The following is a 22,952-nucleotide window of genomic DNA, read 5'->3' as shown; positions in this document are numbered from 1 at the left end:
GAGGTGGGGGTGAAGGAGCTTTGCTGAGCCTGTGTTGTCCCTGTCCAGCTCCTGGGGGTGGGTGGGAGGGGGGTGTTTTTTGGGTGGGTGGGGGGTGAAGTGAAGATAGGAACTCTCCAGTTTGACCAGGTCACCGTGGCCATCAGGAAAGGCAGTTGAAAGCCTCCTGATGTGCCCCCCAGCCCCACCTCCCCCTCTTGTGTCGCCTCCGCTGTGCCCACCAGCGTGTTCCTGACCCACGGACAGACAGACAGACAGATGCTCCCTATGGACAGACAGGTGTCTGGAGAGACAGTGGCTTGGATGGTGTCTGTGGGTGCTGACTGAGGAAACATGGGGCACAAGGAAACACAGCCCAGGGTGAGAAACTGCTGGCCTGGGAGTGGAGCCCAGCAGCATCCTGGGAGGGAGAAGGCAGAGTGCTCTTCCTCCCAGTGAGCCCCCATCCCTCCCACCCCAGGGGTCTGCAGCACGGACCACCTCCCCTGCATCCCCAGCAGAGCCATGGGGCAGCTCCCCACAGGGCTGGGGAGGAACTTGTGGGTGCTTGGAGGGTGGGATGCCCAGCTGGGGAAGGGGGGACGAGGTCCTGAGGGCCTCTCCCTGGCCTCTCCCCACCAGCCCCTCGCTGTGTTTTCCTCACTTTGCTGCTTCTCTCATCAGTGTGTCCATGGAAACCAGAGGTAACAGGTTGTCTCACACCTCTGGGGCTGTGGGCAACAGGCAACGAGCTGTGTTTCTCTTCACGAGATGCCACTGTCAGGGCACTTGTTTGTCTCCTTGGGGGGGGCCCTCAGAGCTGTGAGCTGCACCCCAGGATGCAAACCTGCCCTGTGGCACCTCTGCTTTCCCTGGAAGCCCTGAGGAGGAGCTAAGAGGTGCCACAGCAAATCCTCTTGCCTCTCAGGACCCTGTTCTCCTGGAGAGCAGCAGAAATGCTGAGGGTTTGACAACTGACAACCCTCCCCAGGGAAGATTTGAGGGGTGGCTGTGTTCCCTCTCTGACTGCCCTGCCCCCCCTGGTTTCTCAGGAGTTGGGGGTGCAGATGATGATGAGCCCCTCTGTAGAGTTTGGGGTGGGTTCATCTGAAAGAGCCCAACAACTGGGCTGGTCACTATCCCAAATATTCCTGCAGAGCAGGGGTGAGTTCTTGGGAGTAGAGGTCAGACGTGGCTCCAGAGGGGACCCTCCCTCTGGACCAACCAGATCTGCAGTCGCAGAGCTGAAGGTGACTTTCCTACAAGAGAAACAGGGGGAAGGTGTAGAGGGGCTGTCCATGGGACATGCCTTTGGTTTTCCCTGGAGAAGTGTCCCTAACTCTTCACTGGTTTTATCTCTTTGCAAAGTGCCCCCATGTCCAAAGGGATGAGATGTCCAACAGCAGCTTCATCACCCACTTCCTCCTCCTGGCCTTCAGAAACATATGGGAACTGCAGCCCTTCCACTTCTGGCTCTTCCTGGGCATCTACCTGGCTGCTCTCCTGGGCAACGGGCTCATCATCACCGCCATAGCCTGTGACCACCACCTCCACACCCCCATGTACTTCTTCCTCCTCAACCTCTCCCTCCTTGACCTGGGTTCCATCTCCACCACTCTCCCCAAAGCCATGGCCAATTCCCTCTGGGACACCAGGGCCATCTCCTACGCGGGATGTGCTGTTCAGCTTTTCTTCTTCTCTTTTCTGATGGCAGCAGAGTACTGTCTGCTCACTGTCATGGCCTATGACCGCTACGTTGCCATCTCCCACCCCCTGCACTACGGGACCCTCCTGGGCAGCAGAGCTTGTGTCCACATGGCAGCAGCTGCCTGGGGCAGTGGGTTTCTCAGTGCTGTGCTGCACACAGCCAATACATTTTCACTGCCCCTCTGCCATGGCAATGCCCTTGACCAGTTCTTCTGTGAAGTCCCCCAGATCCTCAAGCTCTCCTGCTCAGATACCTACCTCAGGGAAGTTGGGCTCATTGTTTTTAGTGCTTTTCTATTCATGGCTTGTTTCCTGTTCATCGTGGTGTCCTATGTGCAGATCTTCAGGGCTGTGCTGAGGATCCCCTCACAGCAGGGACGGCACAAAGCCTTTTCCACCTGCCCCCCTCACCTGGCCGTGGTCTCCCTGTTCATCAGCACCGGTATGTTTGCCTACCTGAAGCCCCTCTCCATCTCCTCCCCATCCCTGGACCTGGTGGTGGCTGTTCTGTACTCGGTGGTGCCTCCTGCAGTGAACCCCCTCATCTACAGCATGAGGAACCAGGAGCTCAAGGACGCACTCAAGAAGCTCATGACCCACGTGTCCCTCAGCAGCAGCAACCCAACCGTGTCTCTTCACAAGTGACTCCTACCCCCTCTGAGGAACCTCCTGTGCTTTTGGCACAGTGTCCATGATAACCCTGTTTGTCCAGGACTCTCTGCAGCTGCTCCACCCCTCCAGCCACCCACGTCCATGTGTGTGGAGTGAGGGGGCAGCTGGCTCCTCATGTTGGGTCTTTGCAATAGAAGGGCGTTTTCCAGTGCCAGTGTCTGGAGGTTGGGTTCCTCTTTCATGGAAGACGTAAGGAGCAGGAGGAAAGTTGCTCCTATGAGGATGTGCTGGGTTGTTGGTTGGCTGAGGGAAGGACAGGGGCTACGGGCCTGGGGTATGGGCTGGGGTATGGGCTTGGGGTATGGGCCTGGGGTATGGGCCTGGGGTATGGGATACAGTCCTGGGGTAGGGGCCTGGGGTATTGGCCTGTGGTATGGGCCTGTGGATGCCCAGTGCCCCCAGGGATGGTGGCCAATTCCCGGGGACCTGCCTGGGGCTTTGTCCCTGTGGCTTTCAGGCACCACAGCCCACGTGCTCTGCAGAGCAGCACCACCAGCTTGGGGCCCAGCGGGGAGGCCGGGGAGGAGGCCGGAGTGTCCAGCCGGGCCAGCACAGCCACTGTGCCCAGGGAAAAGGCTCTGTAGGGGCAGGGACATCCCAGGAGAAGACAACACACATGAGCAACTCTGGTCTTCTGGGTGGGACCTTCAGAGCCCATCCAGTCCCACCTGCAGTGAGCAGGGACATCTTCACTAGAGCAGGTCGCTCACAGCCCCATTGAGCCCGACCTTGGATGTCCCCAGGGATGGGGCCTCCGCTACTTCTCTGGGCACCCTGAGCCAGGGATCTACCACCCTCAGAGTGAAGAACTTCTTCCCAACACCCAACCTCAGTCTCTCTTTTCTAGTTTAATCCCATCACCCCTCATCCCACCACTCCATGTCCTCTGGAACAGTTCTTCCACAGCTTCCTACAGGCACCTTTCAGGGACTGGATGGTGCTATAATATGGTCCCCCCAGAGCCTTCTCCTCTCCCTGCTGGCCCAGCCCAGGTCAGGACTCAGTTCTGAGGGATAGGCCAGCCCTACCTGGCCTCTCTGCTTGCCCAGGACCTGGCAGACCCTGGGACAGGGGAGTCTTTCAAGTCACAGGTCTCCAGCCAGGCTCTGCTCCACTGATCCCCACCCTCTGAGTTCAGCTCTGGTGTCGCTGGGGGTGCAGGGCAGTGTCATAAATTAGGGAGTTTTCTTTCCTTTATGCTGTGTTGAGTCTCTTTTCCCCTCACACTGATTGTGGAATGATCTCTCCCTGTCCTTATCTCCACTCCTAAGCCTCTCAATATCTATTTTCTCCCCTGTCCAGCTGAAAAGGGCAGTGATAGACCAACTTTGGTGGGCATCTGGCCTCCAGCCAGGGTCAAACCACCACAGGCTGATAAAGAATTAATAGAATAACAAAGGGAATTGCCAAAGAACACAAAGAACAACACAATAGGACATGTTGGGGAGTGGACCCCCTGTATAAATTTTAAAAATAAATAATTAATGGGGAAAAAAATCTTTATCCTGCCATTTGACAGTGACTCAGTGACGTGAGATGTGTTTGAAAAATCCCCCCAACACAGCTAACTGGGTATGATTAGGGAATATTGGAGTAAGAACCATCCCAGGGGACCGCTGGAAAATTGCTTTCTCTGAGCTCCCAAGAAAAGAGGGGTGCAAGTACTGATTGGGAGTTATCAATACCTTTTCTGGGTGTCCAGAGACATTTTCTTGCAAAACAAAGCCAGATGAGGAATTAAAGTATTATTAAATGAGATAATACCTCAGTCTGGCGTACTTCTGGTCATGTAATCAGAGGTACTCATTTTGTGCCCAAGCAGTGAAGCAGGGAAGCAAGCTATTGGGAACTGATTGGCAATTATATAGGCCCTGTAGGCCACAAGCCAGTGGGCAGGGGAAAAATTAACAGTTGGGGTGTGTTGCTTTTGCAAACTGAAATGGGTTGTGGTATTTTTTTCTCTGCTGACTTGGGAAGTGGAGGATTCAGGCTGCCTCATCTGAAATCCTTTGTTGGGGATTCAGGAATAGGAAGATAAAGGACAATTGTCAATCTGGAGATGCAACAGACAGCACATAAGATAAGGGGGGGACGACACACTGCTGATGATTATAATTGGCATTATTGTGATGAGTTTTGCTGTTGGTTGTGTCAATTATGGTAACATCTCTCTCTCAGATAAGGGTTCAATCAGAAACTGAGATCTACAGAGCTCTGCTAAAATATATAAGTGAAACTTAGGACAGTGAAAACGTGGAAGTCGTTGAATTGTGACTCAGGTCATGGGGTGGAATGTAGGGAATTGCAGATGACATTAAGCTGTGAGGAAGTGTTGATCTACCTGAGGGTAGGGAGGCTCTTCAGAGGCATCTGAACAGACTGGACCAATGGGCTGAGACCAATGGGATGAAGTTTAACAAGGCCAAGTGTAGAGTGCTGCACATGGGACAGAACAACCCCATGCAACGCTACAGGCTGGGGCGAGGTTGGCTGGAGAGCTGTCAGGCAGAGAAGGACCTGGGGGTGTTGGCTGACACCAGGCTGAATATGAGCCAGCAGTGTGCCCAGGCAGCCAAGAAGGCCAATGGCATCCTGGCCTTTATCAAAACCAGTGTGGCCAGTAGGTCTGGGGGGGTAATTGTGCCCCTGTACTCGGCATTGGTGAGGCCACACCTTGAGTACTGTGTGCAGTTCTGGGCTCCCCACCATAAAAAGGACACTGAGGTCCTTGAGCAAGTGCAGAGAAGGGCAACCAGGCTGGGGAAGGGGCTGGAGGGCAAATCATATGAGGAACGGCTGAGGGAGCTGGGGATGTTTAGATTGGAGAAGAGGAGGCTGAGGGGAGACCTTATCACCACCTAGAACTTCCTGAAGGGAGGTTGTAGAGAGTTGGGGATGGTCTCTTCAGCCAGGTGACAGGAGATGGGACAAGGGGAAATGGCATGAAGCTGTGCCAGGGCAGGGTTAGATTGGATATTACAAAAAAATTTATTACTGAAAGAGTTGTCAGGGCTGGAACAGGCTGCCCAGGGAGGGGCTGAGTCACCATCCCTGGATTTGTTCAAAAAAAGGTTGATGAGGTACTTGGGGATCTGGTTTATATTAAGATGGGAATGGTTGGACTCGATGATCTTCAAAGGTCTCTTCCAACCTTGTGATTCTTAAGAGACAATTAATATAACTTTAATGTAAGAATTTTCATGTTTTTAAAAAGAGATTTGTTTTGGATTTTAGCAGATGTGGTTTTGCCCCAGCTGAGAGCCAAGCACCACACAGTCACTTGTTCTTTAAAAGGGAGTGTGGGGGGAGAAGCAGTTTAGAGGGGGGAGGGAAGGGAAAGGGAAAAAAACCAAACCCAAGGAAACAAAACTCCACGGGTTGGGGTAAGGATAGTTTACTAGAATAGCAGAAAGAGAGATATAACAATGATAACAGGACTTTGTAGCTATTTGTATGAAACTGGTGATACACAATGCAGTTTGTCACTGAACCACACAACTCAGGCTGTGCAGCCCAGAGCCATCCTGAAAACAGGACCATCCGCAAAACTGCATGTCCTGGAGCTGCCTCCTCTTCCTCCCACCAGCCCCCCTTTTATGCTGAGCATGATGTAATTGATATGGAATACCCCCTTTGGCCAGTTTGAGTCACCTGTCCTGGCTGTGTTCCCTTCCTTCTCCTTAGTAGGGAAATAGGAACAACTGAAAAGTCCTTGACTGCTTGGCAACAACCAGAAACATCAGGCTGTTATCAGCAATGCTTTCCTCCCAACTTACAAACATGGCATTCCATCTGCTATTAGAAATAAAATTAACTCCATCCCAGCTGAAACCAGGACATGATTTCCCTGTCAAAGGGGCTGGCTGGGGATGGGTGGTCCTGGCATGGTGGAGCGCTCTGTTATTGTTGGGTTTGTAAGGTACTCTCTGTGCTATATCTGGGTGTGAGTGCAATTGGGGCTGAAATTGTTCCCCTTTTATGGTGCTTTTGTCAGTAAACTGTCCTTATCCCAGCCCACAGAGGCTCTGTCTGTTTCTCCTCTGGGACTGAGTGAGCAGCATGTGGTGCTCAGCCATTGCTTGGGGCTGAACCACCACAGTTTCCAAGCCACAAGCAGTGAACTTCTCTAGGAGAAGGTGGTGGGAAACTGTGTCCAAGGCCTTGATAAAGTCAAGGTAGACAACATCCAGAGCCCTTCCCTTGTCCAAGAAGCAGCTCACCCTGTCATACAGGGAGATCTGGTTGTTCAAACAGGACCTGCCCTTATCAACCCAAGGTGACTGGGCCTGATCACCTAGGGGTTCTTCATGAACTGGATAGTGCTGCTCAGGATGATCTGCTCCATCAGCTTCTCTGGGACTGAAGTCAAACTATCAGGCCTGTAATTTCCCTGACCATCTTCCTGTTCCTTCTTATATAGGGGGTTACGTTGACTGATCCAGTCAGCCAGGACTGATGGAAAGTGGCTTGGTGAACCCCCCTTGCCAGCTCTTTCAGCACCCCTGGGTGCATCCCATTCAGCCCCACAGACCTGTGCACATCTCTGTGGTGCAGCAGGACCATCTCCTCCTGGATTGAGGTGGACTCATTCTGCTCCCTGTCCCTGTCTCCTAGCTCAGGGAATTAGATTCTCTCTGTACAACTGCTCCTATTACTAAAGACAGTGGCAAAGATTTCATTGAGCACCTCAGCCTTGTCCTCATCTTTCCACAATGTTTCCTCCTGAATCTGATAGGGGATGGAGGGTCTCCCTGGTCTTTCTTTTATTTAAATGGAGGACAGATGAATTTCTAGCTGGGCTTTGGACCAACAATGAGGAGAAACTCTCATCCTGTTGTTCTTCCCTCAGAATTACACACCACACATTGCCCCAGGAAGAGCCTGAGCAATGCCTGAGAGATATGACCTGTCTTCCCTTGACTGGGGGTCAGGGCTTGGCCTTTCTGCTTCATCAAACCAACCCAGGGCTTTCTTCAGCATCTCAGCTGCTTGTGCATTGCCTTTGCCTACCAGCCAACATGGCCTCCAATTACCTGTTCTAACGAGTCCCTGGGGAGGCTCAGCCAGCAATGGCTCTCAGCGGGACTCATTAATACTTCAGGGTACTGTGGCTTCTACTTTTGACATGGAGTTTTTTGTGTAATTTCCTCTTAGTACCTGAGGTTCAAGGACTCAGCACCAAATGCACCCCAGGGCTCATTAAAATAAAAAACAAGCCCTAATGAGCTATGTCTCTTCATAATTATCTTCAAGTTTCAAGAGATGTACAGACCATTGAAGCTGCTTCAAAGGGAGCTCAGAGTAAAATTGATTTCTTTTTAAAGGTGTAGGTTATTATTTTCTTTTTAGAGGAGAGGTGACAACCTCTGACTGACATTGATCCAGGGTGCCTCCTAAGGAGGTCTGGACTGGTCCAAAAAATGGTCCCTTGAGGCAGTGGGGACAACCTTGCTGCACATCTCCACAAGCCCCCCATGACTCTCACCAGCCAACTGGGACTTGCATCCCTTGTCCTTACATCAGGTCTCTCTCTGCACTCCGCAGTGGGGCATTACAGCCCCTCTGTACCAGCTCCCCCTGCTTTCCTTAGGGAAGTGGCTGCACACAGGCAGCACAGAGGGAGTTATTTTCCCACCAACAAAAGAAACCTGACAAATTTCATGATTAAATCAAACACTCCTCACTCTATGCCAAGTGCAATCTGCCACCACTGAGGTTCACCTTCCACAAAGCTTAACCATGTGAGAAATGTTTTTGTAAGAGGAAGGAGACTATGAAATCACTGCAGCTCAAGAGCTGGCTAAAGACAGAATAAGTCAGATTGCCAGAAAGGCAAGGGTTTAACTCCCTGAAACTCAGAGCAGCAGCTGGATGGTTGAGAGGTGTCTGAATGGTCCAAGGGGAAGGGAAATGTAGAGAGCAACCAGAAGCACTGGTGTGCAGATCCACTGTCAAGTGGTGATTTCAGACACGGTCATAGAATCTCCTGAGTTGGAAGGGACCGACAAGGATCATCCAGTCCAACTCCTGGCTCCACACAGGGCCAGCCAACTCAGAGCATGGGACTGAGCGCGTCATCCAGATGCTTCTTGGTCAAGCTCAGAGCTGTGACCCCTCCCCTGGGCAGCCTGTTCCAGGGCCTGACCACCCTCTCCGTAAAGAACCTCTCCTGAATATCTAGCCTAAACCTCCCCTGCCACAGCTTCATGCTGTTCCCTCAGGTTCTATCACTGGCCACAAAAGAGAGATCAGCACCTGTCCCTTCGCTTCCCCTCCTCAACATGCCACAATGAGGTCTCCCCTCAGCCTCCTTTTCTCCAGGCTGAACAAACCAAGGGACTTCAGCCTCTCCCCATGACACTTCCCCTCCAGACTCTTCAACATCCTCATTGTCCTCCTCTGGACACTTCCCAATATTTTTATGTCCCACTTGTACTCTGGAGCCCAAAACTGCACCCAGCACTTAAGGTGAGGCTGCACCAGCACAGTGAAGAGCGGGACAATCCCCTCCCTGGACCGGCTGGCAATGCCATGCTTGATGCACCCCAGGATACGCTTGGCCCTCCTGGCTGCCTGGGCAAACTGCTGGCTCGTGTTTAACTTGCTGTCGACCAAGACCCCCAAATCCCTCCAGTGTCTGACCCCCCAGTCTGTATGTGCAGGCAGGGCTGTGCCTTCCCAGGTGCAGGATCTGGTGCTTGCCCTTGTTAAACTCCCTGGTGTTGGTGACTGCTCAGCTCCATGACCTGTCCAGGTCTCTGCAAGGCTTCTCCACGCTCAGCAGAGTCAACAGCTCCTCCCAATTTGGTGTCACATGCAAATTTACTTAAGACACGCTCTCATCCAGTTGTCTGGTCATTTCTGAAAACATTAAAAAGAATCACAGAATCACAAGGTTGGAAAAGACCTTTAAGAGCATCGAGTCCAACTGTTCCCATCCTAAGCTAAACCATATCCTTGAGTACCTCATCTACCTGTTTTATAAACACATCCATGGAAGGTGGCTCAACCCCCTCCCTGGGCAGCCTGTTCCAGGCCCTGAGAAGCCCTTCAGTAAAAAATTTCTTTCTAACATATGATCTGACCCTTCCCTTGTGCAGCTTGAGGCCATTTTCCCTTGTTCCATCTCCTGTCCCCTCGCTGAAAAGACCATCGCCCACCTCTCTGCACCCTCCTGTCAGGGCAGTGATAAGGTCTCCCCTCAGCCTCCTCTTCTCCAGGCTCAACACCCCCAGCTCCCTCAGTCGTTCCTCATAGGATTTGCCCTCCAGCCCCTTCCCCAGCCTGGTTGCCCTTCTCTGGACTCACTCCAGGACCTCAATGTACTTCTTATGGTGAGGAGCCCAGAACTAGACACAGTACTCGAGGTGCAGCCTCACCAGTGCCCAGTACAGGGGCACAGTCACCTCCCCAGACCTACTGGCCACACTATTTTTGATACAAGCCAAGATGCCATTGGCCTTTCTGGCCATGTTCAGTTGACAGTCACCAAACACCCCCAGGCCCTTCTTTCCTGACAGCTTTCCAGCCAGTCTCCCCCAGCCTGTAGTGCTGCATGGGGTTGTTCTGTCCCATGTGCAGCACTCTGCACTTGGCCATGTTAAACCTCATCCCGTTGGTCTCAGCCCATCGGTCCAGCCTGTTCAAATCCCTCTGAAGAGCCTCCCTACCCTCAGGCAGATCAACACTTCCTCCCAGCTTAGTGTCGTCTGCAAACTCACTGAGGGAGCATTCAATCCCTTCATCCAGGTCATTGATAAATATGTTGAACAGAACTGGACCCAGGACTGAGCCCTGGGGATGCCACTCCTGACCGGCCTCCAGCTGGATTTGGTTCCATTCACCCTTTGGGCCCGGCCATCCAGCCAGTTTTTAACCCAGCTGAGGGTCCACCTGTCCAGGCCAGTGGCAGCCAGTTTCTCAGTCAGAATGCTGTGAGAAACCCTGTCAAAGGCTTTACTGAAAGCCAGGCAGACACATCCACAGCCTTCCCCTCGTCCATGAAGTGGGTCACCTTGTCATAGAAGGTGATCAGGTTATTTTGACAGGATCTACCTTTTGTAACCCCATGTTGACTGGGCCTGATCCCCTGGCCATCATGCATGTGCTGCATGACAGCTCCCAGGATGACCCTCTCCATGATCTTCCCTGGGACTGAGGTCAGACTGACAGGCCTGTAGATCCCTGGATCCTCCCCTCGACCCTTCTTACCTATGGGTGTAACATCTGCCAGCCTCCAGTTGAGTAGAACTTCCCCAGTCTGCCAGGATTGCTGTTAGATGATGGAAAGGGGTTTGGCAAGCACAGCTGCCAGCTCTTCTGCAGATCTTCTATTCCTGGTCTGATTTTGGCTGGAATGGAATTAATTTTTCTATTGGTGTCACTATAATTCTGTGGTTTGGATTGGTAAGCAAAAAACTCTATATTAGTGTGCCAGTTCCCTGCTGAGCAGGGCTTGCACAGCATCAAGGCCTTTTTTTAAATTCTGATCCAGAAATGAGTCAACTGGGAGTGCACAACTACCTAGAAGAGGACAGAGCAGTCCCAGCTGACCATAACTGACCAATGGGATCATCCTTACTGTATGACTGCAGGAGTGAGCCCACTGTTGTGTTTCACTTGTTGTCTACAAAGGTGGCCTGGTTTCTTTCTAGCAGCGGGTGGAATGCTGTGTTTGGGAGTTCAGGTGACAACAGTGCTGATAACACAGGGATGATTTCATTGTGTCCAACCATTCAAGGACTTTTCAGTTGCTCATGCTGCTCTGCTAACGAAAGGGTGGTGGGCACCCAGGAAGCTGGGAAGGAACACAGCCAGGACAGGTGACCCAACATGGTCAAAGTGGGTCTTCCATGTCAATTACATCATGCTCAGCAGATGACGAGAGGCTGGTGGGAGGAAGAGGCTACCCCTCCAGGACACGTGGCTTTGGGCACTGTCTAGTTTCAGGACAGCTCTGAGCTGTGAGGTCTGAGCTGTGCGGTTCAGCAAGAAGCTGCATTGTGCATCACCAGTTTTGTATATTTTGCTACAAAGTCCTACTGTTGTTTCTCTCTCTCTGCTGTCCCAGTAAACTGTTCTTATCCCAATTCAAGAGGTTTGGGTTGTTTTGATTTCCTTTTCCCTCCCTTTCCCCTTCCTCAATTTCCAAACACATCCTCTTAGAGAGGGAACACCTGTGTGGTGCTTGGCTGGAGCGAAACCACAACAGGTTCCAGCACAACAGCAAATCTGCAGCATTGAAGGTCAGAGTCTGAGAGACCCAGGGCATCTTTAGCCTGGGGAATAGAGGCTGAGGGAAAGCCCACTTCGTGCTGTGTGGAACGAACATAAGAAAGTCTATGTGAAACTGTGACTTTGAAGGTCAGAGTGGACATGAGGATAAAGAAATGTCACTCTAAGGGTAGTGCTGTGGTGCTAAAAGTCACTCAGAGGAAGTGTGGATGAGTTGGCAGCTTTGTGTTTCCAGGATCAGCTGGTGAGGAGGGAAAGACAGCAGTACAGGCAGGGACATCAGGGAGTGAAATCAAAGTGGGGAATGGGGTGTGGTTGCCTGCAGTCTGTAGGTGAACTAGACAAGGCAAGGGGAAGTGTGGGATGGGCTGTGGTGCAGATGGCCAAGGGTGCTGGGCAGGCTGAAATGGTCTGATAGAAATGAGGTCTTTACCCCTTGGCTATAGCTGATGTCCCTGCCACAGAGGCTTCAGAGGAGACACATTGTCCTCATGGCCATAAAGCATCATTGCCTCCTTGCACCCACCTAAAGAGAGGCCACCATGTGTAATAACCCTATGCTTCCCTTGGTGTCACACTCCCCACATCCCATGGAAGAGCCCTGAGACACAGGTGAGGGTCAGGATCTCCCTGCCCAGGGGCTGGGGGTCAGCACTTTGCATTTCTGTTTCATCAGACCAAGCCAGGGTGTCCTCAGCATCAGAGCTGCCTGTGCTTTGCCTGGGTTTGTCTATAGTTGTCTATTCTATTGAGCCCATGGAGAGGTTCTGCCAGCAATGGCTCCCAGTGGAGCCTGTTAATGCTTCAAGGCACTTTGGGCATTACTCCTGACTTCAACTTCTGGAGACATTCCTTCACTCTCCTCTTGGTGTCTGAGGTCTGTCGACTCAGAAGAAAAGACACCATGGGGCTCATTAACATCCAGAAAGCCCTTACAAGCATGGCTCTTCAAGTAACATTCATTATAAAACTCAAGACTTCTACAACTACTTGGATTTTAGATAGGTCCTTAGTGATTCCTTAGATTTCAAAGGAATTTCCCCTGGAGGACCTTTTTTCAGCCTGTCCAAGTCACCCTGTGGAGCCTTCCTGCCTTCCAGCAGATCAACACTCACACACTTTGATGCCATCTGCAAATTTACTGAGGGTCCAATTGATCCCCTCAGCCAGATCATTAATGAAGATACTAAAGAGAACTGGCCCCAGCACTGAGCCCTGGGGAACACCATGTGTGACCTGCTGCCAACTGGATTTAACTCCCTTCACCACAACTGTTTGGGTCTGGCTGTACAGCCAGTTTCTAACCCAGCAAAGACTATACACTTCTAATGCATGGGCAGCTAGTTCTTCCAGCAGGATGCTGTGGGAGACAGTGATGAAGGTGTCACTGAAGTCCAGGTAGACCACATCCACAGCCTTCCCCACATCCAAAGAGCAGGTCACCTTGTCACGGAAAAACATCAGTTTGGTCAAGCACGATCTGCCTTTCCTAAACCCATGCTGACTGGGCCTGATCCCCTGGGTGCCTGCATGTGTTACATGATGGGACTCAAGATGATTTGTTCCATCACCTTTCCCAGCACCGAGGTCAGGCTGACAGGCATTTTGTTCCCTGGGAACCTCCTACTGGCCCTTCTTGTAGATGGGTGTCACATGTTCCAGCTTCCAGTCAGGTAGAGCCACCCTGGTCAGCCAGGACTGCTGGTAAATAAGGGAAAGTGGCTTGGTGAGCACTTCTGCCAGCTCCCTCAGTACCCTCAGGTGTATCCTATCCGGACCCATTGACTTGTACAGATCTAAGTGGCTGAGCAGGTCACTTACCAATTCCCCTGGGATTATGAGAGCTTTGGTCCGATTCACATCTCCATTTTTCCACACAGGGGTCTGGGTATCAGGATTGGTCTTACTGCTAAAGACTGAGGGAAAAAAGGCACTAAGTTCCTCAGCCTTTTCTTCACCCTCTATTACATTTGTCCCCCTGAGTCGAATAAACATTGGAGATTCTCACTGTCACTCCATTTGTCATTAATATATTTATATAATTATTATTAATATCAATATTAATATTGATAATTAATATTACTTAATATTTAAAGAACTATTATTTATACCAGGAACATTGTTATTCATGTATTTATAGAACTATTAAGAAAAGGAGGGACAGGGAGAATCCAAAACCTTTATTGTAGATCACCAAAAAAAAATTAGCAATGGCTGGAAAAGTCTCCCAGCCAGAAACCCTCCAAGGTAGCCCACTAGCAGCCCCAGTAACCTTGGCGGTCAGGGCTTTCCTAACCACTGGAATGGTCTGAAGAGTCCCTGGTGTCATTTTGTGGCTCTACTAGTGTCCCCCTTTAAAAATTCTAAACATACAGCAATAGCTCCCAAATAAATCTATGAAGGATGAATGATGTTCCTGGGCTGAAACCTCCCCAGGTAGCCCACACGCAGCCCTGGTAGCCTTGGGACAAATAGCATTCCTAGCCAAGACAATGGTCCTATAATACCAGACATCATTTTCTGTCTCTACCCATGCCTACAGTCAAAAATGTCAAATGTCCAGCAATAGGTCCCAAAGAAAAGGTTTGAGAGCCTGAAAGTTCCCTGGGAAGCCCAAAAGCAGCCCCAGTAACTCTGGGGCTCAGAGCTTTCGTAGCTGAGGGAATGATCCTAAGGGTCCCTGATGTAATTTTCAGGCTCTACCAGAGTCCAACTTTGAAAATTCTAAATGTGCAGTAATAGCTCCCAAACAAAAGGTGCGTGGGCTGAGAGATGTTTCTGGCATGAAACCTCCCCAGGTAGCCCACTAGCAGCCCTAGGAACATTGGGGCTCAGGGCTTTCCTAGAAGAGGGAGCAGTCCTAAGATTGCCTGACTTCATTTCCAAACTCTACAAGAGCCCACCTTTGAAACTGAGAAACGTCCAGTAACAGCTCCCAAACAAATTGGTGTCAGGGCTGAAAAAGGTTTGTGGCCTGAAACCTCCCCAGGTAGTAGAATAGCAGTACAGCAAACCTTGAGGCTCAGGACATTCCTAGCCAAGGCAACAGTCTTTAGAGTGCCTGATGTCATTTTTCCATCTACCAGCAATCACCTTCGAAAGTGCTAAACCTCCAGCAACAGGTCTCTAACAAGAGGAGCGAGGGCTGAAGGATTTTCCTGGCATGAACCCTCATCAGTGTTCAGATGTGAAGCACAAGGAATCTTGGTGCTCAGGTCGTTCCTTGCCAAGGGATCTCTCCTCACATTGCCTGACGCCTCCTCAGGCTCTATCAGCATCCACCTTCAAAACTTCTAACCTTCCAGCAACAGCTCCCAAACAAAAGAGCAAGAGTTTAAAGATATTATTGCCCTGAATGCTCCTCAGGGAGTGGACAAGCAGCCCCAGTAACTTTTAGGATCAGGGCATTGCTAACCAAGGGAGAGGTCCTAAGATTGCCTGATGTTTTTGGGCTCCACCAGTGTCCACAGTTGAAACTCCTACATGTCCAGCAATAGCTCCTAAGGAAAAGGGGTGAGGGCTGAAAGATGTTCCTGGCTTGAAATCTCCCTGGTTAGCCCACTAGCAGCCCCAGAAATCTTGGGGCTCAGGTCTCTCCTTACCAAGACAATGTTCTAACAGTGCCTGACATCATTTTCAGGCTCTCCCAGTGTCCAACTTCAAAAGATCTGTACGTCCAGACATAGTTCCCCAAAAAAGGGATGAGGGCAAAACACAATCCTGGCCTGAAATCTCCGCAGGTAACCTACTAGCAGCATGAGAAACCTTAAGGTAACCTTCCCAGGTATCCCACAAAACACCCCAAAACTAAACAGGTACTGGATACAAGAAGACCAATCACCCTGGGGTAGGCATCTGAGCATGTGAGGCTGAGGATCTGGGGGATTTCACAGAAGAACTGGTCACCAGCATTGCCCTCGCAGAGGGGGAGGGAACATGTATTGGTTGTGAGCAGCACAGCACTGAGAAACCCACTGCAGCTCCCCTGTGCCTGCCAAGGGCAGGAGGAGGAAGTGGGGAATGAAGCTGCCATGGGACATTCTCTGCCTCTTTGCAGGAAGCCCTGTGCAAGGAGAACAAGGCAGTGAGAACTTGGGGCACTCTTCACTGAGAAAAACATTCTCATTGGAGACCCAAGGACTGCTTCTCCCTGTTCTATTAGACATTGGAAAGGTCCTTTTTGGGAGGTGCATTTCCTGCTGGCTGAGGGTGCCACTGGCTGTATGGGGCTCTGATGGGAGCTCTCCAGATGTCAGTTTCTCCTTGCAGCAGCAGGTCTGCCTTTTTTGATCTATAGGATCTTTTCTGGACTGTGTTTTCCACTTCCCCCAACTGCAGAGCAGAGATTAGTTGATTTGTTTTTCCTGATTTTGTTCTTGGGAAACATTGAGAAATGCCCAAATGCTCACCTAACTCCCTTCCTTTCACAGGGGGAAGGAGTCCCCTCCCTGTCCCAGACCTGGGTGTCCTATCTCATGTGGAAAAAAGGAAAGGTGATTGTCCTGCCCAGCTCTGGTTTAATCAGGAGAAAGGACTCTGCTGGACAGAAGGATTTCTCCCCAGCTAAGGGATAGAAAGCAAGAGATGAGATCACAGAACAATCCCCATGAGGCCTGAGGCACCAGGAGGGAGCCTAGAAGAACTGGTCTTCTCCTGCTGAGCTGGGCCAGGCTCCTGGGATGGAGGGCACTCATGGCAACCCGGCAGCACTGCAGAGAGACAGCTCTGCCCAGGAGCAGCTCCTCTGCCAAGCACACAGGGCTGGGGACACTGCCTGTAGGCACCGAGGGGAGACCTGTGAGGCTGAGAGAGCTGATGGATGCTGAGAGCTCATGGAGGAGAAATCTCCACAGCCTCTGCCTGGTATGTCTGTGGGTGCAGGGCAATGCAGGTTCTGTTCCTGGAGGGATCTCCTAAAGCTGGGACATGGGACAGTGTGTGGGGTCTGTCAGGAGGACAGGTTCTCTATAGGAGCAGAAAGTGCTGCCTGGAAGGGATGCCCTTCTGTCCTACCAGAGGGACAAGGCAGGACAGCTGTCTTCTCCTGGGCACGGCTGCAGAGGTGTGAAGCAGTGTGTGCACCCAGGGGCCCCAGGGCTGTCCTTGTGAGCAGGGGTCCCTGCGTCCTGGGGGCTGTGTGCTGGGGCAGGGACTCTGCTGCTGCCAGGGACAGTACTCAGCCTGGCTTGTGGACTTCTATTACCATCACAGACAGAAGCTGTGGGCACAAAGTGTGATGCATGGAAGGACATTGTAGGGTCCTTTTGCTGTCAGTGTGCTGTGTAGGACAGGTTTGCTCCCAGATCCAGCGGATCCTGGGAAACTTCCCAGACACTTCAAGAACACCAAGGATGCATTTTCCACTCTAGGGAAAGAGACTTTGCTTTGAATTTTCTGCTCCTGTGCACTGGGTGGGAAGTGGGAGCTGAGCTTTTCTTGGTAACTTTGCAGCAGGCAGTGCAAACTCATTGGTCATTAGGATTTGTCAGAGCATCTCCTGAGCCCTGCACACACAGAGGTTCCCTGGGGCAGTGCCCTGATGCCAGGAGGGGTCTGCAGAGCAGAGCTGAACGCAGGACAGGTGGGATGAGGTCTGTGAGGACAGAGCAGGAGGTGACATGGGCAGAGAGAAGCAGCTGCAGGGACAGCTCCAGGCAGCAGGGAGATTGTCAGGGAGGGACAAAGACCTGCTATCAGACCTGCTGTGGCAGTGGGGATTTGGTACCTCCTGAAATCCCCCCAGTGTTGATGCTTTCCCTCAGTGACCCCCTGGTTTCTTCCACACAGCACAGGCTCTGCCCCCAGAGTTCCAGGGTTTCATACTGAGTCTTCTATTTTGGCAGCCTGACGTCCAGTGAGGAGAAACCTCTGAGTTCTTTTCTGTATGCCCCTGTGCATCCAGCCTTGGCTGCAGCATTTTTCGCTGTTTCCCCTCCTCTCCTTGCTGCCTTTGCCCCACCTTTTCCGAAACTCCAAAGCTCTGCTCTGCCCTCAGATGAAACTGGAGTGACAGTGCTGAAAAGCTCATTCCTATCCACAGGGGATCTAGTTTGAGATCACTCCATCCTTCTATTTACTTACTGCTGCCAGGCAGGACTGAGTTCTTGAGAGACCACAGCTGACCCTCCTCCCAGCAGTGGCAAGCTCAACCCAGCACAACGCAGAACTTCCAAAAGGGACCTGACAAATGTTTTCCTGGATACAAAGAATCAGTGTTAATTGGAAGAGAATTTCCTGAAAGAAAAGTAAATTGTCACTGCACTTGTTCCTCGTTGACAGGTCTCCACACTTGACAGCAGCAGATGTCCAACAGCAGCTCCATCAGCCAGTTCCTCCTCCTGCCCTTTGCAGACACACGGGAGCTGCAGCTCCTGCACTTCTGCCTCTTCCTGGGCATCTACCTGCTTGCTCTCCTGATCAATGGCCTCATCATCATCACCATAGCCTGTGACCACCACCTCCACACCCCCATGTACTTCTTCCTCCTCAACCTCTCTGTTTCTGACCTTGGCTGCATCTCCACCACTGTTCCCAAATCCATGGTCAATTCCTTGTGGGACATCAGGGCCATTTCCTACACAGGATGTGTGGCTCAACTCTTTTTCTTTTTCTTTTTGATTTTCACAGAGTACTATCTCCTCACTGTCATGGCCTATGACCGCTACGTTGCCATCTGCCACCCCCTGCACTACGGGACCCTCCTGGGCAGCAGAGCTTGTGTCCACATGGCAGCAGCTGCCTGGGGCAGTGGGTTTCTCTATTCTGTGCTGCACACAGCCAATACATTTTCACTGCCCCTCTGCCATGGCAATGCCCTTGACCAGTTCTTCTGTGAAATCCCCCAGATCCTCAAGCTCTCCTGCTCAGATACCTCCTTCAGGGAAATTGGACTCATTGTGCTCACTGCCTGCTTATCTGTTGGGTGTTTTGTGTTCATTGTGGTGTCCTATGTGCAGATCTTTAGGGCTGTGCTGAGGATCCCCTCGCAGCAGGGACGGCACAAAGCCTTTTCCACCTGCACCCCTCACCTTGCTGTGGTCTCCCTGTTTGTCAGCACTGGCGTGTTTGCCTACCTGAAGCCCCCCTCCATCTCCTCCCTAATTCTGGACCTGGTTTTGGCATTTCTTTACTCGGTGGTTCCACCAGCAGCGAACCCCCTCATCTACAGCATGAGGAACCAGGAGCTCAAGAATGCCATGTGGAAACTGAGGACTGGATCTTTCTAAGCAGCAACAGACTTTTCATCTTCTTCTGCATATCACTGTCCATGTAACTCACTTTAGGACCTGTCTCTATTTAGTAGGGTTTAGTTGTCAGAGGTTTTTTTCAGTTTCTGTTTTGTCTCAGCTGCAATAAGGTTTCACGTTCATCCCATTCCTAATGATGTATCTGCAGGTCTTGGGTGACCCTTTGCATAACACTGACCATGAAACTCACCGTATGACCAGTCTTTATTTTGTACCTTCTGTAGTTGTGGTTGCTTTTGTTCCAGTCTGGCTGTGCTATAATAACAGTGTCCACGTTCATCCCATTCCTGCTGTAGTCTTGTGTGACCCTGACACTGCATGTTGACTACAATTTACCAGCACATGACTGGAATGGCCATGCTTTCCATCCAGGGCAGAATGTGAATTTCTAGGATTGGCAGAATAAATACCTTCCCCTGTGCCTGCATTACTGCCAATCTGTCCCTTTCATCTTCCCCATCACTCAGGTGTTTCCACCTCTCCTGATACGACCATGCGTAAGGACACCCTATAAGCAAACTGTCTGGATGTGTGCACTTCACTTTTCTCAACAGGTTTCCACCTCCGCTCAGCTCTCTGGTTTATACTGTGAGCTTCAGAGATTTGGAAAACATCCCATCTATCACAGAATCACAGAATCACAAAGTTGGAAGAGACCTTTGAAGATCATCAAGTCCAACCTTTCCCATCCTATGCTAAACCAGATCCCTAAGTACCTCATGAACCCTTTTTTTGAACACATCCGGGGATGGTGACTCAAGCCCCTCCCTGGGCAACCTGTTCCAATATCCAATCTGACCCTGCCCTGGCACAGCCTCATGCCATTGCCCCTTGTTCTATCTTCTGTCCCCTGGCTGAAGAGACCATCACCCACGTCTCTACAACCTCCCTTCAGGAAGTTGTAGGTGGTGATAAGGTCTCCCCTCAGCCTCCTCTTCTCCAGGCTAAACATCCCCAGCTCCCTCAGCCATTCCTCATATGATTTGACTTTCATCCCCTTCACCAGCCTGGCTGCCCTTCTCTGTACTTGCTCAAGGACCTCAATGTGCTGGCCCGGCCATCCAGCCAGTTTTTAACCCAGCTGAGGGTCCACCTGTCCAGGCCAGTGGCAGCCAGTTTCTCAGTCAGAATGCTGTGAGAAACCCTGTCAAAGGCTTTACTGAAGTCCAGGTAGACACATCCACAGCCTTCCCCTTGTCCATTCAGCGGGTCACCTTGTCATAGAAGGTGATCAGGTTAGTTTGGCAGGATCTGCCTTTCCTAAACACATGTTGACTGGGCCTGATCCCCTGGCCATCACACACATGCTGCATGACAGCTCCCAAGATGACCTTCTCCATGACCTTCCCCGGGACTCAGGTCAGACTGACAGGCCTGAGGTTCTCCGGATCCTCCTTTCAACCCTTCTTGTCTATGGGTGTCACATCTGCAGCCTCCAGTCGAGTGCAACTTCCCCAGTCTGCCAGGATTTCTGGTAGATGATTGAAAGGGGTTTGGCAAGCACATCTGACAGCTCTCTCAGCACCCTGGGGTGAATCCCATCAGGTCCCATTGACTTGTTAGTGTCTAACTGGCCAAGTAGGTCGCTAATCATTTCCTCCTGAACCATGGGAATTTTGCTATCCTTCCCCTCTCTGTCTGTCATGCAAAACTGATGTGCTGTCACAGTTTTGCAAAACTAGGTACTGGTAGAGAATGGGGGGCTGCAGAAATGGCTGCTGCAAGAAGCAGCCAGAAGCTCTCCGCAGGCCCCAGAGAGTCAATATTGGCTGACTCAAGGCCAGAGTTGCTACTGACCAAGGCTGAGCCAGTCGGCGATGGCCACAATGCTTCTGGGAGTCACAGTTAGGAGAAAGAAACCCACAAGCGGCTGCATTTTGCCCCCAGAGAAGGGAGTGAGAAGATGTAACGAGCTTTGCAAACACCAAGACTGGGGAGGGGGGGAAGGAGGCACCCCAGGTGCCGGAAAGAGAAGCAGCCCCTGCAGAAACCCATGATGGAGAGGGTGTCCCCCCACAGCCCAGGGAAAAGGCCCAGACCCCACCTGCAGCCCGTGGAGAGGCCCCACGCTGGAGCAGGGGCAGACAGACAGGAGCTGCTGTGACCCACGCTGCAGCCAGCCCCTGCCAGCACTTGCAGCACGTGGAGAGAGACAGAGACACAGAGATGAGCAAGAGAGAGATTTGTGCCGGAACAGGTTTGCTGGGGGGAGGCTGGTGACCCCACAGAGGACTGGGACTGAGAGACACTGTGATTGATGACTGCACCCATAGCAGTGACCCACACCGGGGCAGCTGGGGAAGAGCTGAAGTCCTGTGGGAAAGGACTCCTGTTGGAGAAACCAACTTGCAAGGAACTGGCCGATGACCCCGTTTCCCCAGTCCCTGCACCTCCCTGTGCCACAATGGGGGGGAAAAAGGGAGTGAAATCATGACTAGAGTGGAGTCTGCTAAGAAGGGAGGGGTTGGGGAAGTGCTTTAAATCTGGTTGCTCTTCTCATTACCCGACTCTGGTGTCACTGTGTGTGTAGTGCAGTGTAATAAATTAGAGAGTTTTCTGTCCTTTGCTCTGTGCTGAGTCTGTTTTGCCCATGACGCTGATTATGGAACGATCTCTCCCTGTCCTAATGTCAACACCTGAGCCTCCCAATATCTACTTTCTCCCCTGTCCAACTGAAAAGGGCACTAACACTAACAAGTCAATGAGACCTGAGTGATGGAGCAGCTTTGGTGGGTGTCTGGCCTCCAGCCAGACCGAAACCATCACACCAACATCCTCAACATCCCTGAGGTAAAAGGTGGAGGGCCCAGACCTATACCCCTTCCCTCCAAACGTGCTGAGTCCCTTCACCCTTTGTCATGGGCATCAGACATGTCACCACAGCATCAGACACGTCACCACAGCATCAGAACTGTCACCATGCCATTAAGACACGTCGCCGTGGCTTCAGACCTGCTGCGGTGCCAGGCACAGCCGGGCTTCGGCGTGTCACAAAGGAGCTGCGCGCCATTGGCTCTGCTGGCCCTGGGTGACCAATCACCAGCGCTGCCCTTTGTGACACCCCCAGTGATGCGGCCGTGGCACCGCAGTGCCTGGTAGGGCAGCGACAAGACAGGACAGGAGTGTGGAGCTGGCGAGGAGCCCCCGAGCTCAGCCCACATCTTTCCCTGCCTTCTCCCCCCCGTGCTGCCAAGGCGTTGTGTTTGCTGAGGCATCCCCTTCCCAGCCCCTACCCCTTTTCTTTGTCTGGAAGGATGGCGGAGAGACCACCCAGGCTCCCCAGGGAGGGCTGGGAAGAGAGCGGGGCTCTCCAGGAGAGCAGCTCTCCAGAAGAGATCTCCAAGCTGTACGTGTCCCAGCTGCTGCAGGCCAGTAAGTGACAGAGGGCAGGGCTCCTTCGTCTCTCGTGTTTGCCTCCAGTCCCTCTCTACCATCCCTCCTGCTCTCCTCCTTTCCCAGGTCACGTATCCAGCTGGCCCATGCTCTACAGAAAGGAAGAGAAATCCCTGTGCCTCGTCCAGGAAATTCTAAAGAGCCCAGTCAAGGTAACCACGGCTGTTTCCATGGTACCTGTGCCTTCATCTCCTGAACGGGGCACTGGCTCTGCTGCCTGCTGCTGGGGCTGCTGGCTGGGTGGAGCTGCTCCTCCTGGGATCTCTGGCACAGCACTGAACCCCAGTGCTCCAGTGCTGCTGGCCATCCCTCCTCATGGTCCCCCATTTTCTCTCTGTCCCCTGCCAGGACGTGGCCCTGAAGGTCCAGTTCCTACAGACCCTCTGCAACCTGTGCAAATCCGCCAGGCGCAAAGGGTTGGAGAGGGACCTGAGCACATTCTGCCACACATTTGAGCTGGCAGAGACCATCAAGGTGAGGGGACTCCCGTGGGGTCAGGGAAGGGGGTGGGGGCAAGGTCCCCAGGCTGTTGTCACGATCCACAACCAGATACATAGACTAATTTGGGCAGAGGTTAAACCCCCTTGCATTCCAACCAACCTCAGATCGCTCTGGGTGGCTGGGCTTAACCCCTGAGTGATGTCCAGCGAGGTGGTTTATCCTGACCAGGTCTTTGCAGTTCTCAGGAACAGAATTAAGACTCAAAACGGAGTAAAGGTT

At 51.9% G+C, this 22,952-nt stretch overlaps 3 protein-coding genes across 3 annotated transcripts in view; 2 read left to right on the top strand and 1 right to left on the bottom strand.

The window, feature by feature from the left end:
• The window catches only part of LOC311202308 (olfactory receptor 14A16-like), a gene marked incomplete at both ends in the record, with an annotated part of 148,050 nt that overhangs the window by 113,169 nt on the left and 11,929 nt on the right, over window positions 1-22,952 (bottom strand). The gene's annotated exons all lie outside the window — the stretch shown is intronic.
• Window positions 1,372-2,331, top strand: LOC311202087 (olfactory receptor 14A16-like; the record flags this gene model as incomplete). Its single annotated transcript, XM_084276633.1, has 1 exon — window positions 1,372-2,331. One exon carries the CDS (start codon window positions 1,372-1,374, stop codon window positions 2,329-2,331), a length of 960 nt encoding a protein of 319 aa, XP_084132759.1.
• Window positions 17,895-18,818, top strand: LOC311202383 (olfactory receptor 14C36-like; the record flags this gene model as incomplete). Its single annotated transcript, XM_084276978.1, has 1 exon — window positions 17,895-18,818. One exon carries the CDS (start codon window positions 17,895-17,897, stop codon window positions 18,816-18,818), a length of 924 nt encoding a protein of 307 aa, XP_084133104.1.

The sequence above is a fragment of the Gallinula chloropus genome (assembly GCF_964237585.1).
Source record: "Gallinula chloropus genome assembly, chromosome: 29".
NCBI lineage: Eukaryota > Metazoa > Chordata > Aves > Gruiformes > Rallidae > Gallinula > Gallinula chloropus.
Note: the sequence above shows the minus strand (reverse complement) of the source record. Positions and strands in the feature narration are given on the sequence as shown.